At 36.8% G+C, this 19,201-nt stretch overlaps 1 protein-coding gene across 1 annotated transcript in view; it reads left to right on the forward strand.

Moving 5' to 3' along the window:
* The window catches only part of EPB41L4A (erythrocyte membrane protein band 4.1 like 4A), a 76,820-nt gene that overhangs the window by 54,756 nt on the left and 2,863 nt on the right, over nucleotides 1-19,201 (forward strand). Inside the window, exons 10-20 of the mRNA XM_053474294.1 lie at nucleotides 594-685; nucleotides 1,191-1,268; nucleotides 2,031-2,152; nucleotides 3,818-3,908; nucleotides 4,594-4,677; nucleotides 8,601-8,708; nucleotides 9,510-9,557; nucleotides 10,462-10,539; nucleotides 14,879-14,998; nucleotides 17,895-17,942; nucleotides 18,971-19,039. Coding sequence (XP_053330269.1) covers nucleotides 594-685; nucleotides 1,191-1,268; nucleotides 2,031-2,152; nucleotides 3,818-3,908; nucleotides 4,594-4,677; nucleotides 8,601-8,708; nucleotides 9,510-9,557; nucleotides 10,462-10,539; nucleotides 14,879-14,998; nucleotides 17,895-17,942; nucleotides 18,971-19,039 — 938 coding nt within the window. The remainder of the gene's footprint in view (nucleotides 1-593; nucleotides 686-1,190; nucleotides 1,269-2,030; nucleotides 2,153-3,817; nucleotides 3,909-4,593; nucleotides 4,678-8,600; nucleotides 8,709-9,509; nucleotides 9,558-10,461; nucleotides 10,540-14,878; nucleotides 14,999-17,894; nucleotides 17,943-18,970; nucleotides 19,040-19,201) is intronic.

Genomic DNA, 19,201 nt, shown 5'->3' on the forward strand with positions numbered 1-19,201 from the left:
GACATTATCTCTTGTTATAGTAACATTACTAATAATTAGTTACATAGTTGCGGGTGTGGAATACATTTTCAGGCTTAGGTCTGGTTCCTGGTTCCTCTGCGTATTACAGGAAATATAACAGAATGTACAGATATCAGGTTGCCTCCTGTATGGGTATTGCTGTTTCATCAGTAGTTTGCACTATAAGAAGAAAACGTTAAGAAATAAAGTAAATACACAGTTTTATGGTTGTTAAATGGTGAATGGAACGACTCGTTCAACATGGAGTTTGGAATTTGTGTTGCTAGGCCTTGCGCGTTAAAGGGGTCAAGACCCCTATTCTGCTGTTTACTTCTGCAAATATGTGGTGTATTGTCGCTGGTTTGGTTGGGTTACCGCCAACTGAAATATTTGTACGTTTGGTTTGGCAGAGGCTGTTTCTATTTTTACAGGGTTTTTTTTTTAAGAAGAAGAAATGCCATTCTCGGCATAAGTGATTCTATAGAAACGCTGAATGAACTGGCAAATAAATCAATGGCTTTGGGGCAATTGATTTGAAGTTGTAAAAGTGTCTTACCAGTTATGGTCTCATCCGCCTCCTTTGTTTCTTTCAGTGCACTGAAACCTCTTTCTTTTTTGAAACGAGAAGCAAAGTGGCTTGCAAACATCTGTGGAAGTGCTGCGTGGAACACCACACGTTCTTCAGGTTGGTGGGACTCCCTAGCTGTCATACCTAACTTCTTTTTAATATAGTCCAAACAAAAAAGTTGATGGAAAATCTTCAAAATCTTACTCATTACATACGTAAATATGGTCATGAAATGTCAACGTATACTTAAGTTAAAAAAAATATGCACAGGTGCCAATCGCCTTTATGCCATTAAATTCTGTTTTGTGACTTGAGAAATACAAGTCTGTAAAGCAACTTTTGTGGTCAGGATTGATTGTTTCTTCTAATTTTGATGAATTATGCATACAATAAGAAACATAAACAAGGTAGACAGTAATTACTATTTAATAGCATCTTAACTCCTTGACGACAAAGCCCGTACATGTACGGGCTCACAATGCATTCTCCTTAAAGGGTTAAAAATTGCATTATGTCATCTTAAAATGTTAACACAACAAAATGGCAAGTTATTTTGTACTGCTGATGTCAAATTCATTTTAGTCCTGCTAATTATCTGCCTTTTATTTTTCTGAATTTAAAGGATTCCAGACAATGATTCCAGCACCCTATCGCGAAAGCTCAGTAAACTTGGCTCCCTAGGATCACGGCATCGGTACAGGTAGGCATACATTTCATACATGTTGGTACGTATGAAATAAACTTTGCTTAGATCTTAGAATTATTACCCCAATATTTGGTCTACCAAACTGATGTAATCCTGTAGTCATCCCCAAATACTGACCCTGGAGATATCATTTTCTCTTGAAATGTGATCTAGCTAAAGAAGTATTTAATGTGAACACTATATTGCCAAGGCATTCTTTTGTTGAATTTGTGAATATTTTGATTTTCTTTGCTAAAAATGGCTAATTTTGAAGAAAAAAAACAAACAAAAACCTTTTGAAGAAATGCAATATGTAAAACAAGAAAACATATACTGTTTTCTAGATCGTGACCATGTTGATTATGCAATTCTTCTTGGGATAAGTGAGAATAAAGAGTATCAGGTGTTGTTTTACATTAAGGCTTCAATAAGAAGGGGTTTTTAATGCTGGTAGAACTCCGCAAGATGAGAATCATCTTTTGTCCCTGTTGTATTATTAATACTACGGACGGAGTCAGCACAGAAATATTTCATAAAGATGCACATTTACATAACAACTTAGTCCTTTAGCAGTGGCTTTAAAAACCCATAATAAACAACCAAAATACCACCAAAATACCGAGTTTTATCAATATTCTTTCTAAAAATACATTATAAACCATTTTAAGAATAAATATTGTGTGGTAGGCAGAAACTGACAGATTCATCTTCACAAAATGTGTCTACTGTAAAAAATGTGGCCAAATTCACTGATGCCGTCTTTCTCGATATTTACAGTGGAAGGACTGCTTTCCAAATGAGCAGGGACCTCTCTATTCAGCTGCCCAGGCCTGACCAAAGAGTAGAGAGAAGTCGAAGTAAAACGTATCCGAAAAGGAGTACGCTCACGCAGCAGCCAGGTGAACATGCGCTCAGCTCTCCCAAGTGCAAGGAAATCAGTGTTTGACTTTAGAATTTATATAATAGCTGCGGTAACACTAGCGGTCTATCAATACCCCGTATATATTTACACTACAGCAGGAATAAGACTAAATAACATGGCAGAATCCAGTGCAAATCGATAGATCACTAAATCCGCCATCATCACTATGTGTTATTAATATTTATTTATACTGGAAAGAACTTCTCTTTGAAAAAGATATATTACTGGCTAAGATGTGACTATTCTTTCTTTCTGTCCATACATCAAAATTCTTTTCACTGGTCTTATATACTTTAGTTCATTCTCAATCTTAGCTCCAATAACAAGGCTATTTTTATGAATTCCATTTAATCTGTTGTAAAAAATATATCTATTATTATTATCGTTTATTTATATAGCGCCAACAGTTTACGCATCGCTTAACACAATACATAAATTCAAGGGGTATGACAAGACGAGAATTGACAGACTAAGACAAACGGATACATTAGGTGGAGACAGCCCTGCTCGCAAGCTTACAATCTTGAGGGAAGCTTATTAATATATATATTATTATTATAATAAAAAAAAACAAGGTAATGATCGTTTGCTTGTTTTTGCCAATTGGGATAATTAGTACTTTGCATAATTGGTACTCAGTATAATTCTAGAGCCAGAGAAAATATATCAGTGGCTGCTTGTCAAATATGAGTGAGATAGATAATTACAAGATACAGCGCTAGTGTGACTCTCTATAACCTAGTTAACCCAGTGTTAGATTATGAAAGCAATTAATCCAATAAAGAAAAAGTGACAATATGCCTAAAAAAACGAATTTAATGGGTAAGATGGTAGTTACCAGTAGGGAAATCTTAGTATATTAAGCGGGTAAAAGGTTGATGGAGGGAAGCAGCATCCAGTTATCAATACTGGAGGATATTTAAGCAGCTAGTCTTGAAGTATAGTCCAAAAACATAGTTATGGGCCACCATGTAAATATGAAATTGATTTATTTTACCTGCAAGTGCATGTTGATTAGTAAAATATATGTAAGATCTTAATTCTTCTGTGCACAACTCATATTAAATGAGGAGGTCTTACTCCATCATTCAATCTCTATATTCTTTCATTGTCGTGCACAGCTGTTTTTTTTTCTAGTGGGTGCATTATGTTTCCATTCAGTGTAATCGTCTTGTCTCGCTTAAGAGGCTTTATAGCAAGAAAATGAATGAAAGTATATTTTTCTACTCCCTATTTCATATATATATTAGGTTTATTTCCCTTAACTCTACTGTGTTTACGCATCTAGAATTCTAACTGCTTTGCTTTCTCGATCGCATGGATAACCACTCTGCATTCTAAACCTTAACAGAATCTAGGAAGAATGGAGTCTTGTAGAAATGCTGACTTTAGCAGAACCTTCTTACTAACCTAACACTTTTACGAATCAGAGCAGTTTGACAATAGGGTTACATCATCTTCTCACGATTGGCTTCACACGATAATGTTCATCTCTGTCGTCTTAATATACTGTAGCCCCAAGCTGTATTTTGATTTTTGCATAGCTTATTTAGGAAGACGGGGTTGCACAAATTAGTCTGACAAAATTACCTGTAATGCCGATCGACAACAAACTATCTAAATTGACATTATTTTTCAACAGGTTCAATCAATGGAGAACAAGTGATGACGAACATGGAAAGTGGGGAAAATGAAGGAACCACCAAAATTATTGTACCCTCTCCGGTTAAAAGGTGTGTTACATTTCTTGCATTGTTAAATAATTAGAATGTTCCACAGCATTGATGGTAAAATACTGACAAAGTCCTTGAGGAGAATTATATTATATCAGCTATGGACATTAACCCCTTTATGACTGAAGGTTTTGCATCCCTTAGTGACTAGAGCTTTTTTGCCATTTACCATGTCTTCTTTTTTTCCTAATAAATTAGGTAGAACTGATAAAAATACCGGTACCCCCTGATTAATGTTCTGCATCCCTGCAAGCATAGGTGTTTTAATTTAAATAGTACACATTTTTACTTTGTGGGCAGGGATGAGTGAATTCTATGCATATTTCTTGCAGGCAGGGTTTGGGTACCGAGTTTTATGTTTGCTATTTTTCTAAAAAAAACTTTTTGGTTCCATTTCATTATTATTTTACTTTTTACTCTTTTTGGCTGGTCATTTTTTTTTAATAGTTTCTCACTCTTCTCACCTTGATCCCCATTGCTGATCGCAGTACTCATGATCTGCCTGCAGGGGAGTTCATAAGAACTCTGGGGGATCTTGATAGACCCAATGGGAAACTATTTACTGTTAACATTGTTTCAGGTGGTGTCGCTGCCGGCAGAGAATGCCCAAACTTGTCATAATCTAGAATGCTATAAAACATTTGTTTATTATTTTTTGCGTTTCATTTTTTTTTTTTCCTTTAAGCTCCAAAAAAGCCAAACGTGATAACAGCCCAGATACCCAAAGAAGTAAAACAAGTGCACCCTGGGAAGAAAATGGTTCTACTAGGTGAGCAGTGGGACTAAATGTTTATTCTCTAAATTGCATGTTTGCAGGTGGGTGGCTTTGTAGGAAAACAATTTATTTTAAACATTACATTGCATTACTAGATAGGTGCGATTTTTTTGAAACTTAATTTACAAAACGATGTTTCTTGCATGGTTGCCAGGAGGGCTTACCAAGGGTGACTCTTCACCAAGCATTGTTAAATTGGCAAATTGATCTGTTTTAACACTTTACAGTATAAATCCCCCCAAGCAATTGTCTGTGGTGCTAGAAATGTATGTGAGCAGCCACCACAAAATATCTCGATCAGCAGATTTGCACTTATCCTCAATTAGTTGTGTAAATTGCAGAATCCATGTTAAATTTAATGCAGAAAATTCCCATTCTGTCTCTTCCCTAAAATAATCCCATCTGACTGATGCTCACACTTGTGTCCTGCTTCTGTTTTCACAATTTCCCCCAGCTCTTCAGAAATATCCTCAATCCAGTGCTAGTCTTGTGCTAGTCGTTATTTTTTTTTTTTTGCTTTCTGAGTTATTAGATGCTGATGGATTGTTTGTGGAAAGCTAAACTTGTTCTTTTTCATACTTAGTTACTTTAAATTACTCTGGTGAAATTACCCACGTCTAAATGGAAATCTGTGCTATTATTATTATTATTATTACTAAATAATTAGGAAAAAGTATCTTGTCTAGAATGTTTTGCTTAGCCTTGCAAAAAGATGAAATTAATTCATAAAATACAATAAAAAACCCCTGGAGATTATAGGTATTTCATACGATCCGGTTATGCACCGCTTGATAGGTTTGTGCTGTTAAATGGTTTTCTGCTTAAACCTCTTAAATTGCAATTGTTTCTCCGTAGGATTAATTTTTACTTTACTGCTGCTAAGGTTTAAGGAAACGATTCCTTATACCCTGTTAATTGTTGTTCTGCCTGCTTGCCTCGGAGAACAGTTTCTTCAGGTGTAGTAAATACTTTAGTAATATACCTTTGACATCATCCACCAACCATTGCATAGGCAACCTACAGATCTCCGAAAAAGTGGGCCGATACTACATTTTTGATGTAAATGTCTTTACGGTATACCTTAAAGTGGTGCATGATAAGTATTGTAAATGATCAAATATTATATATTTTTAAAAATATACTTAGCATACGTCTACTGTGCAGATACATAGACGCTCACCTATGATAGATTTGTACTTGATTGGCACTGAATGCATTTGTCGTTGCTGTAGGTGCATTGAAGGAACCTGTGCAACAAACGTATCAACAAGGGGGGGGGGAATGAAAATATCAATATTTTATGAATAGTGCTGGTATTACACATGGAAACAGGAATTTATGTATTTAAAATTGATAAAAAGGTGTTTAAAAGACATTTCTGTGCACACCAAGACATTATCTGAAACAGACTTTTGTGCGACCTTATTCTCAAATACATTTCAATGAGAATAAGGTATGTAGTTTACGACAAGCCTTGTATAGGGGTTATATTGCTTGATCCTCATTAAAGTACATCAAGGTGATCTGAGTGTGTCGCCTCCAGGCATCCAGTGATCTAGCTTTAATAAACAGGAAAATATTGTAGGAAAAGGCTGTTCCTAATCCCCCAGCAATCCTTAGATGTTGTAATGAAATTATGACCTCTGATGATGAGATGTGCTCAATTGTTTACCATTCTTTTGAAACAACTTTTAGAACTAAACCTTCCAGGGGTTCCTCCTCGTCATATGAGAAGTAGGGTGGTGACCACTTGCTCAATGCTATCTAAGTTTGCTCGTGCAAACTTCTGGTAAAAATAATAATCTTGCTTTTGTAAAAGTAATGTTGCATGATGCCTCTGACTGGTATAGAAACACTGAAACATATTTGGCAGCAGATAAGAACACTTTGGCCCATCTAGTCTGTCCATTTTTAGTCCGAAGACAAAGTAGCCGGTGCAAAGCAAACCCAGGAGCTCGCATCCAGGAGGCTAACCCAGCACTCATTACACTAAATGTGCATCGAGCACATCTCTGACTATCAGACGATGAGACTGCTTACTATAACGCACACACCCTTCAGATTACATTTAACCCATTTTCAATAACCTTCGTTTTTTGATAACTAAGTCCTAACCATCTTCTGCAATAACGTATAAGACCTACTAGATATGAGTCTATTCAGAGCATTTGCTAAAACGAGTATCGAATTTCGTCTATTTAAAATATAAGGATTAACATATTGTTCTTCTCCATCAGTTTAGGAGTGCTGTTTGTCGACACACCTTAACTCCGTCGCACAAGCAAAAAAAACTAAATGACTGAGCTGTTCATTTATGGGGCTGAGTTATCTAATTATTTCCTGAAAATGCTGCGGTTACATTTTATATACATGGGATATACATTATTAGACAGGATTAACCATGTGTACGTATCAGTCAAGTGACTTAAAGTGCTCAGCAAACTGCACTCTATGAATATCAAGTAGGTACACGCAGGATTCATGACATCAGCTTCAAACACAAGGAAAGGCAGACAAAGCAGAAGCCTGCAAAGATGCTTTATTTGGGCAGTGGATGTAACCGAAGAACGTCCATTGTAACCGGATAGCGACTGCTGGTGGAACCTGTACAGAACTTTGTGCAGACATCTAGAAGAGTTTTTGTACATGCGGAACGGCATAATGTTCAAATTATTTGGTGTTTATGCAAAGACACTCTGAACTCAGTTTAATGAGATACATTCACTCTTTGCTAAACTCACCTGCAGAGATCTTCTGCTGTGAAATATCTGCAATCCAGGCCGCTGAGTGAGACTACAATTCTCCTTCCTCCGCGCATTATTCTATCCATTGTATTCTGTTTCTATACACGGCGCTAGGGATCATCCAAGAGATAGATCTACTTTCCCCACACAGCGGTCCAGATGTGTTGTATAAAGACGCAAGCAAAAAATAGAAGAGGAGTGAAAAATGGCTATATTTCATATTCATACATTGCGTACAAAATAAATAATAATATGAATGGAAAGTTAGTTTATTTCATATTTGTACAAAAAAATTAATCAAATGAAATTCACAATCTGGGCAGATCGACACATATGTATTGCTGTTAATTTTGATACCTTTTCAAATATCCGTGGCCAAAATTCCAACACCAGTGTTAGTCTCAGTCAAGATCACGTTACACACAAGGCAACCTAGGCTACTACCCATAGGCACTGCCCAAGTGTTGGGCTCTGTTTTAACAATGTTCTTGGTGTTTTTATAAAGCAGCTGGTTGTTTAAACAGTGCTTACAGACGGTGATCTGGTTTTATCCTACACCAATACTGGGGATCTGTACTAGATCTCCGCCAGGTTATAGGGGTAATGAGAGAAAATCACCCATAGTGTATCCTGCCTGGGCAAAGGAGCTGACAACCTGAACACGTGTCTAGAGCTAATGGTCCGCAGCTCAGAAAACACACATTGCCGGGTGATCCATGAGGGTCATCATGCAGCAAATGTCAAACAGGGTTGAGTCTCTTAGTCCTGGTGTATGTTTATAATAAACAACGTGATATACAAAGCATTATAACATACAGAACATGAATACTTTCCATGCTTGATATGTTCTTTCCAGCTCTATTCTAAGCAAACTAATCTTTAGAATCTCTACTGTGATATAAAAGCTGTTATTTTCTAAGAAGCCTGGAAGGGCTTCTTAAGTACAATGCTGCTGTCTCTTTCACTACCACTTCCATCAGATCAAATCAGTTTCTGTCCTCAGGGATCTCTCCCTTAAGATTTTATTTCCAAGCTTCTGGAAATGAGCTGTTGTATAGGTCTAGTTTCATTGTAGCGTTAGGGGATTTTAGTTATAAAGCCTTAATATGCGTGGTGGATTTTAATACATGAAAAAGCAACCAAAAGTGAATCAACAAAAACATTTGTTTACAGTGGGCTTTACAATTCTCCCAGTGACCGCAATAAATCACCAAAGTTTCCAACACCTCGGAGGCGCAACCAGTCGGGTAGTGACAATGAGTCAGGACCACCTATACGGAGGTAAGAAGACTTAAAGTGGATCTCTCCTAGTTCTGTACACCATCTAAGCTTATGTAACTGTGTTTACACAATAAAATAAGATATATATATATATATACCATAGAAACATCTGTTGTTTAGATTATTATTGTTGTTGAATGGTCCAGGCAGCATATTTAAGGGTGAGCTGAAGGGAAGGGAGACAATTTAGAGGGACACGACACTCTACCATACAGCCACACCAATGGAAAATGCAAATTAAAGCACTTCGGAAATACTTTTAAACTGTAATAAATAAATAGATAAAAAATACCTTCAGTTGTCCCGTTTTTGAGCACATACAAGTTTGGAGCTGGGGGCCAAGAGAAGAGGCAAATATAGGGGAGAATTCTACAGAGTATCTTCATGGATTTTCAAGGGGAACCACTGAGCTAAGTACAGGAAATCGGCTTTAAAATAGATATATTTAAAAATATCGCCAAGGCAGTTACACTGATTAACCCACAAAAAGGTGCAACTTTTAATGCATGAATTTATTTGTGCTTTAAAAAATGTGACAGTGAAAGTCCTCCTTTAAATATACTCAATGTGATTAAATATGTCATCCGCTCTGCCCGATTTGCCCAGGCCTGTTTGGCTAAACATCACCATTTTCTCTTCATGTTATATTTTCTGTATCATTTCATATATATTTTTTAAAATACAATTAACAAATACACAAATTGTCAATGCATCATTCTTGAATCAGCCGGTGTTTATTTGTCCTCCAACCATGCGAGTACAAACATGGATTTTTATGATCATGCTTTTCTTTTTTTATAGGAAAGGACAACACAGTGGTGAGGATTCAGATCTAAAGCACAGGAGGAGGTACGCTGGAACATGATAAATAAAAGATATCTGACATTTCTGGAAAGAAAGCCAAATGGGTAGCTTCTCGCACATTTAACCCTATCTTGGTACTGGGTACTTAACGAAATCACAGAATACAAATAATATTTCTTTCTGCATAGCAAAATAAAAAGAAATCTTTAATGTTTCAATCCAATAAATTGTCATTATAGAACTAGTGATTTGCCCTTTTCAGAAACCCTAAAGTGAGACAAGAATCACAACTATGTTTCAAATTCAGTGAATTTTAACGCTTTGATTGCTTTGTTTCTTATGAACTGTACCCGGCTTGATCTTCAAGAAGATATTGATATTTCTTTATGAAAAATGGCTTTTTTAAAAATAATCACTACAGTTTAAATAAAAATTTGGGTCTACGGCTCTAACACTTTAGATAACTGGACTTCGGGTGTTAGCGCTACATTGCTACTCTCTGAGCGTTCTGCGGGGGTAATTGGAGTAGCACGTACTTTATGATATGACAGCCATGGGGTAACTTGGCTCATTGATGATTATGGATGCGGCAGGATTATGGAAACCACCCTGCGCTGCACAATTCTAAGTTGTGTTCAGTTTGGCAGAATTCCCAGGTTGTTACTATAGTAACGTCAACCTGATTTTCATTAAAGGAGGTAAATGTATAACACATACCTCTTTTTTAAGCTTTATATACTTTATTTATACTTTAAGCACCACAGTCAAGACTTCATATGCTACTTAAAATATTGTTAACTAGGATATCTTAGAAAAGGCTTCATTGAGTGCTTGTGCTTCTTTAGTAGCTATATTTTTCGTGACCTGTGATTTCTTTTTCCTTTAGCAGACAGACAGATGTAGGTATTGTTGTAAATCATATATTCATGTTATTGGACTTCATTTCCAGATCCCGATCACGTTGTAATACCAGCAGTGGTAGTGAGTCGGAAAACTGCATCAGAGAGCATCGGAAAAAGAGAAACAGGTAACTTTGGTGCATTCCACAAAGGGGTATCGGTAGTTCTACTTAACTACTGCATACGTAAATGCAAATGCAGACCTTAACATATCTACTAAAGTCACATAATAGATATAACATGGGCATACTATATAGCAATACTTACCAGTCTATATAAAGATATGTGTGTGCAGTCAGGTAAATAAATGCACATTTAACATAACTTTCTTCCATTTCTCCTATATGAATGACCTCTTTTTTCTAATAGATTGTTTTTAAGGGTTGGTGGACATCTGTGCTTTGGCAGCCTGTTCTATCAAAATAAAAAAAATGTTACTGAGGTCTGTCTGATTTTTGTTTTTTAAGATACAGTTATTAATGCTGGAGAACAGATACATTGTTCTTCAGTCCTTCTTGCTTTGTGTGTGTAAAGTTCCTCTGATTATTCTGATTCCTACATTTACATTCTATAAATGTTGGGAAAACCCTGAAGAGGCTCCAACTATACAAAAGAACAAGCAGTAACATAAATCTGTAGACCTTCTAGTTAAGAAAACAAAATGTAACAGGTGTTTCTTTAAAGGGACACTCCAGCCGATATATGGCCTTTAATGCGTATGATAGCTGAGTGGTCCCTTAAAGTTTTGTTGGTGTCCTCCTTGCAAATACATGGAGGCGTTCTACAGAATCGACCATATTCATTTCTTCCTTTTTCATCCCCTTGCTACTTGCGGAGATGTGCGCAGCCAAACGCATCTCTTGCCGTGTGATACGTTTGCTGCCTGTTCCTGCCGGTGTCACGAGGGAGACTTGCAGAGTCCTTTGACATGCATTCATCCAGGAAGTTTTCATTTAACGTATTAATGTTATATTTGTTACTTAAGAAAACCATAAATTATTCCATTACTCACTCATATCACACATTATCAAGGGACCTAGTGTCTATCAAGTGCTTTAGATAGAGTAAGAGGCAGTGTAGACAGGTATAAAGAGGTAAACAGAAAACATTGTGGTTGGAGAACCTGCTCTGATGACTTCCCTATATAGTTCTATGGCTGCTCCCCGCAGTATGATTTCATGTATAATGACATATTGAAGGCTTCTGTTCAAACAGGAAAGTATCGTGACGATGACTGCTGTATGCAGTATATCCCTGACTAGTTGCTTTTGAAATGCTTATTAAACCCAGCGAGCTCCATCTAGTGGTACAGAAAATGTAGCTGATGTTCAGATATTAAAAACACTGAGAAGAGTCAAACACGCAGGATCCCTTTCACATTTTGGCAGTTGAGGTGATCATCTTGCAAAAAAGAGATCTTGAACTTGATTGACGTAAACTCTCTAAATCCCAATGGGAATGATGCCTGGTTTACAATGTAAGTCCATGGCCAGAGAGGCAAAAACACAGGGTACCAGCAATGCTTTCAGCCTTTCAATGCCAACACCTGCAACGTAGCATTAAAAAGAAGCTTCTACACTACTCCTACACTAAATGATATGCTAGTATTTATTGCATCACGCTGACAGTCACTTCCATAGGGATATTTTCTGAGCCAATCATATATTTTACAATTCAACTCGATATTTTACACATAAATGTAATATTTTGTATAAATAATTTAGTAATTAACTATTTCAGTTGATACATATTAAAAGCAGAAGAAATATAGTCACTTCGAAACAAACATCAGCAACTTCAATGCTTGATTCTAGACGGGTCGCTAAATCGATCTCCTTCATTCATTAAAGAAGTAAGGGATTGCTAAGCTTTCCATTGTGTTATTTTGTCATAAAATGACGCATTGTTTTTATTTAGTTGCCTAATTTTAATAAAAAATTGTGGAATTTTGGGAAGGCACTCATGCTGATTTATAGCAGGGCAGTGACAATTAGGTGTTTATTGGTAGATGATTTTCCGTGTAATGCCAAACGCACTAACTCGCTGGTTCATTATTTAAACTCTTGATAATATGATTTTATCTGTTAATTTGTAACATATGGGTAAAAAATATTTGTGTCGCTCTCAAGCAGTGCATATTGATCATCCACAGGCTAATCGTCTAACTGCTCAGGCAACATCCCCCCTGCCATACTCACCCTAACACGCACACTGACCTCATTTTCTTTAAGCTCTCGGCTTGTCATGATCAATACAGAAGTCAGCTTCGTGGTAAATGAATTGCCTCGCAGTAATACAAATCAGAGAAAGGGCTCATAAACTATATAATAATGAGCCTCTTTACAACACAGCATAATGACCGCTTCAATCCAATATTGATAAAGCAGCTAAGCGATCGTTGTCCACTTGTAATACTGCTTTATAATTTGTGGTTATGTATCACATTTACCTCATGGGAGGTTTATATGCAGCAAAAATAAAATACTCGATAGGGATGCCAGAGAGCCAGGGTTGCAATCGAAACAAGCATATGCAGAGCAATTTTAGTGCAATCACCATGGCAACCTATGATTTTCAACCTGCATGATTTTCCCTTTCTTTTGTTAGGTTGCTGATTGGTTCTTATTGGTTTAAGCAGCCTTGGTAAGGATGGGATGAGGAGAAAGGAGATACATAGATTTCTATGAAGTTAACACTTTTTAAATCAACTAAATATCTGTAAAATCGACTGCCAAATAAAAAATCACCAGCTATAGCTAGCTTTTATTAATTTAGTTATGCTAAAAGCTCTGACCGTGACAGTAGCCTCTTTAATAATTGATCTAAAAAGAATATGAGCGATTTGGGAGATCACGAAATGTTTAATTCCCTCTTGTTCCAACTTCAAGCAGCGTTAACAGTTAGTCAGCCCCTAAGAGCAGAGTTCAGAGAGAAGAAAGCCACTTGTTATTATAAATTATTTCCAGCAGAAGTTGGCGCAGAACGCGAGCGTGTCAGAAGTCTTTAGAATCTTTCTTGGTCACAGCAGGAGGTTGTCTTTGCGTGCTGTAGCTCTGGAAAATTGCATGTGAAATTGCTTACATTAATGTCATTATGGGTTTCCTTGCTTTCTTGTCTGTGTGATGAGTTTGTAATTCCCATCTAGTCCTATCACCCTCTTAAAGTGCTCTTAACCTGTCAATTAAATTTCTGCTTTCTTGGCATCGGTCAGCCGGTTATTTTCCATTGAGTTTATTTTTACAAATAAAAAATTTTTTTTTTACTAAATAAAAAAATTAAGTTTTAGTCATCTTGTTGTCAGCCACTGTACAATAGTGCTATCATATTGGCTATGTAAGGCAACAAGGACACTACAGTTTAAGGTTCTCAAGCTAAAAAGTCACCAATCCAGTTCATTTTTAGGGTAGGTAGGTTTTACATCAGTAGATAAAGACTTAAAGACATACAACTCAGCCGTAGGAGAATTAAAGCTCTGTTCTGCGTCACAGGTCTTCGCCTTTACGACAGTTAAAGGGACATTGCAGCCATCATTTAGCAATGCCCCCCATATGCATTTGCCCCTTCACCCATCCCCCAGGTATTTTCCCTGCACGAGATGTTTTCAGTAATATATCATGGCTGCCTGTTCAGACCCCTGTGTGCAAAGTACTCCAATAATTTCAGCTGGAGCACTTTCCTGCCACAGTGCACTGATCGGCTTTATCTCAACACACACTTCATTAGATATATGTGACCGCACCAAGTGGTCCTTCTGTACATCACTACATTCATATTTCACACATTACTAGTACTTTTTGTTTTTTTGGAGGGTGACCCGATTGAAACAAATATAGGCTATCAAACCTGATGCTGTAAGAATGAATGTATTCTCACGTGTAGCAGTTTGTTGGTTTGAGATGTCTGTGCAGTTCTTGCTATCATGTTTTGTACATAGAGATAGACATGTGGTAAAGTAACCTTCGGCATGACAAAAAATGTTTATGATTTTGGCTCATACCTCTGGTACGAGTAACTCTCTTCCCTCTCTTTTTAAAATCTTAATATTTTGAGTAATGGGTTAATTAAGCGCTGTGTATATATATTGGATCGCTTGACATGACTGAATTGCATTATTTTCTCAAACCTCTGTTACTAGCTGAGCCAGTACTTTGTGTTCTTAATATTAACCCCTTAAGGACAATGGGCGGTCCCTAAACCCATTGAAACCAATGCATTTTGAGCCCGTACATGTACGTGCTTTGTCATTAAAGGGTTAAGTTGTATGTGGCATTTTTTTGTGGATCCACAAAAACAGAAAAATTCATCTAGCAGCCAATAACTATGTTTACAAGCTTATTTGGTGCTGACTGTTTCTTTTCTTGACTAATATTGTCCAATCTATGTGATATGGTAGTAATGATAGGATACCTTGGCAGTATTAGTCACATAAAGGTTCTTGTGCAAAAACTTACTGAGCTTCTTTTGCAGGTTACGGCAGGAAAATGACATGGTTGATTCTGCCCCTCAGTGGGAAGCCGTTTTAAGAAGACAGATGGAGAAGAATCAGAATGAGCCCAACTACCGAAGATCCAGGCACCGGTCACGATCGTACGTAAACTATACTGATGTTTTGCTAAAGCATTTGTACTGAAACATTATCCTAGATATCAAGTATCAATTAATATTTCATGTAAATTGGTACCTGTAAGACTTGCAGGTCTTAGGGCTCGTACATGCTGTACAGAATACACATGTGCTAATATCTACATGGTTATTCCCCATAATTACCGCTACAAATGAAGGGGCCAGACTTCAGACAGTCTGCTCATAAAAGAAAATACAGCTATCGTTCGCAAAGCAGTGTCGATAAATATAGCTTATCTTTCCTACTCTTTGTAATAAATATTGATGACCTGTTCATTAATTGGTCTGTGCAAAGAAATTTTCATTTTAAAGCAGCAAATAAGAGTTCGTTACAGTAAGAACAATAAAGATGTGGAATCCACTACCCACAGACATTGTGCTATCAAATTTAATAGATGCCCTTAAATACAGGCTATATGATTTTTTTTAAGCAAAGAAGAATATACAGGCGTATAATTATTAGAAGGACATGACTAGTTATATCTCGTTGATCCACTGAGAAATCCAATTGACATTTTGGAAAGAGTTTTTCCCTTTTTGTCTTCTTCTGGATTTGCCGCAAGGTTGAACTTGATGGACTTGTGCCTTTTGTTAACCTAAATCACTATGTTTCTATGATCTCCTAGCATACTAGAAGAGCAGCCGTACTGATAAATGTCCCCATAGTGCATCATATCATTGACACATTGTAATATTGCTAATATGAAGTGCCATGCATATCACCTTTATGTTGTGCGGCGCTGTGTGCTATTACAGTCGGCCTGTTACAGTTACGGGTCGCTGCGCTGATTACTTTTAATTCTCAGTAATTTAATGTCCGGTCTGAAAGAAACTTGGCACAAGTGACGGCAGTTTGTTCTTTGTCCCCAAGCTGTAGCAGTCTGTGCTTTTACCGACAAAACACAAGCTTAGCAGTAGCACTTATTAAACTAATTACTCTCCATAAGTGTGAATGCGCTGGCTTTTATTTTGTATCTGTATATTAACATAAAACACAGCACTCCTTTATTATACATACACATATATATATATGCTTAAATGTCTTTTTCTTTAACAATACACGTTAACATGTACTTCTTTATACTGAATATCTAAGTACATGGGCAGGCTTTGTGATTACAATACAGCATAATAATAATTATTGATGATTACTCTGACATTATGGAAGCCCCGTGCGCAGCCTTTAGGTTTCAGTTTTCACATTAATATTGAAATGGGATGTGGACATCTAGTTCTTGGTGTCCAACTAGTATGCAGATATAATGTCTGCACTGCTTGGTGACGCAGAATAATTAGATAAATGAACACTAAAACCAAACAACAAAAATCACTTTGATAGGATATCTGCAGGGCTCAACACTGCTTTTTACAATCAACTTTTTCTGCTATGCAAAGAATGTATTCAGAATGACTCTATTAACACAATTTATTACACTGGTTTGGTACATTGTCATTTTTTGCATCTTAACTCTCGTTACTAAAAAACAGCTTTTCCTTTAACCCCAGAGATCGAAAGCATTTGGATTTGAGAGAAGTAAAGATGTTAAAATATGTTCAGAAAGCAGCCAATCAGAAAAACAAATATTATATGGTTCAATTTTGGATTCCTTGTTTTAATAATGCCTTTAGTGTTTTCATTAAACCAAGTTGTTCTTTCACATTTCATGTGGTTGTCTCCTGCTCTCAGGAAGCAGCCCTCGCTATTTGTACATGCGCAAGCACTAGGCGTACTCATTCATCGTACAAGCTCCCGATGTATTATTCTACATCAAGTCATTTTAGAATTCAACAGAGCCCAACATAATACTGCCACTATAGTCTGATAGGTAGGCTAAATAAATTAAAATAAATGCCCAAAATGTTAGAACTTTTCCCAAAGACATAGGAACCGCATGTTTTCCATGAAGGGTTTATAAAAAAGCGCGATAGGCCATGATGAATGCCTGCAAACATTAAACTGCCCCAGGTATTGCAAATGGAAGGTCTCAGAGTGACTATTAGAGGAGAGGTTAAAGCTAACTGCGGGCAGTTATTGGCTTGATTTGTTTGTATCAACCTTACATGTAGACAATTTAATTGTCCAACGCTGCGCTCCAAGCTCCCCGCTGTACTCTAATGAGCCTGTAGATTTATTAGAGGTGCTGCACAGAGACACAATGGAGTCATAATGACCGAGCAAGAAACCCTGCCCAGCTGGAGGAACCAGCGCTACCAGCATGATACAGAAAACATGATATGAATTGGATTTCCAATAAATGGCTGCTTCACCTCCAAGAGGGTTAAAATATGTCTAATGAAGTATAATACTGATGCAAAGAATGCACTGCACAGAAATATTGTATCTTAATTTGGTGAAAGCCTTCTACCTAGCAGTCTCAATCCTCCCATCCTAATGTATGTCTGTGGGCATGTCAGCTGAAGCATTAATACAGGCGCTTTAATTAATACCGCCCAACATTTCACATGTCCATAGAGGGACACTTTGCGATGAGACTTTACTCTAAAAAAAATTATGTCACTTTGTGTCCTGTCAATAGCTATTTGGGTAAGACATTAAAAAATGTGTTATATTCACACAATGTTTAAATAGAGGTTTCGGATGTTTCTATATATATATATATATGTTTCTATATACCGGTATATTCTGTCCTTAAGAGCTGCTGTTATGCGCTCAACATTCTGAGGTCCATCAGGGAAGGAAAGGGGACACGGGGATTTGGGATCCATTTTTGGGAAATCCTTTTTCGACTTTAAGGTAGCCCTAGTTTATCATTACCTCTAAATGAATTTAACAATTTATGGAAAAGGTGTGGGGAATTTAAAGTTAATCTGTGTTTTGCCTGCTTTTGCCAATTGACAGGAGAAGCCCGGATGTTCAAGCAAAAGAAGAACTGTGGAAACATATTCAGTAAGTAACATATGGCTACAAACACACTGCATACACACACGTATAATCAGTTCAATACAATCATCAATAAATTTATTTAATGAGTGAAATATTAATGCATGAAAAGTTAGGTTTAATAATTCCACAGGTACGTAGCTGCTGACACTGCCACATTATAAAAGATAATACTGCTTGTTTAATTTCCACAGAGCAGCTGCCTTGTCCAATGGCTTACTATATCTCCAGCCAACCTGAACCTACCTAGGATTCCTTTATGCTGGCTGAGCATTATGGGATTTGTAGCCTGCTTCTGTAGTGCCAAAGATGTGCCCAAACGTTTTTGTTTTATGCATTGAGAAGTAACATTCTTGTAAGTGAGGTGTGACCCCCAGTCAGTGCGCTTCTATTGTCACCTACATTCACAAATCCCTTAATACTAATTCTTTCTATGTGATTAAGCCTTTATGTCTATGATATACCAAAAGTAACATGCTAGGGATTTATATTAATTAGCAAATTAATCAGCAATCTGTCGTGTCTATCACAAATACCACCTTCTCTGAGCGGTTGAATAGCTAAGGGTGATTTCTATTGTATTTAACAACTTCTTCAACAGTGGATCCCAACATTTAAAAATATATAAGAAAATGGTGGCACCAACCAGTAACAGAACCCATGCACTATTTTGGGTATAATCTAGTCTTCAGCAAATACTGTACATTCATGCGCAGTATAACGTCAGGAAAACATTACAGAAAATGTATAAGTTTGTACCTGTATATTATATACAACATCTCTGTAACTATTCTTAAATTTGGAAAAAACAAGTATTTTTCATGAGTATACAATAACTGTTGAGCGTCTCTATGATCGGAGCGGTAGAAATAAAAGCCTCCTTTGGAATATCGACTCTAAAACTTGCATATTTTTCCAGCTCTTACCAGCTTCCATATTCTTTCCAGAACAATTATTTGTTGTTGCAAATACGGACATGAGAATGAACTGCTGTGTTAATTGCTAATTTGTTGACTTTGTTGGTCACTTTTCAGGAAGGAACTTGTTGATCCCTCAGGCTTATCTGCAGAACAATTAAAGGAAATTCCATACATGAAAATAGAGTAAGTTTACTTGCCATTAAACTGACCCAACGTATTATATGTAAATAGTCTTTCTGTAATTATGGTACTGAGCAGTTCAAAGCCGGGAGAGGCTGCTAAAAACTGAAATTTTGGATGATATAATTTTCACCAAGCCTTATTAGTGTGAGTTGTCCACAGAAG

The sequence above is a fragment of the Spea bombifrons genome, chromosome 1 (assembly GCF_027358695.1).
Source record: "Spea bombifrons isolate aSpeBom1 chromosome 1, aSpeBom1.2.pri, whole genome shotgun sequence".
Taxonomy (NCBI): domain Eukaryota; kingdom Metazoa; phylum Chordata; class Amphibia; order Anura; family Pelobatidae; genus Spea; species Spea bombifrons.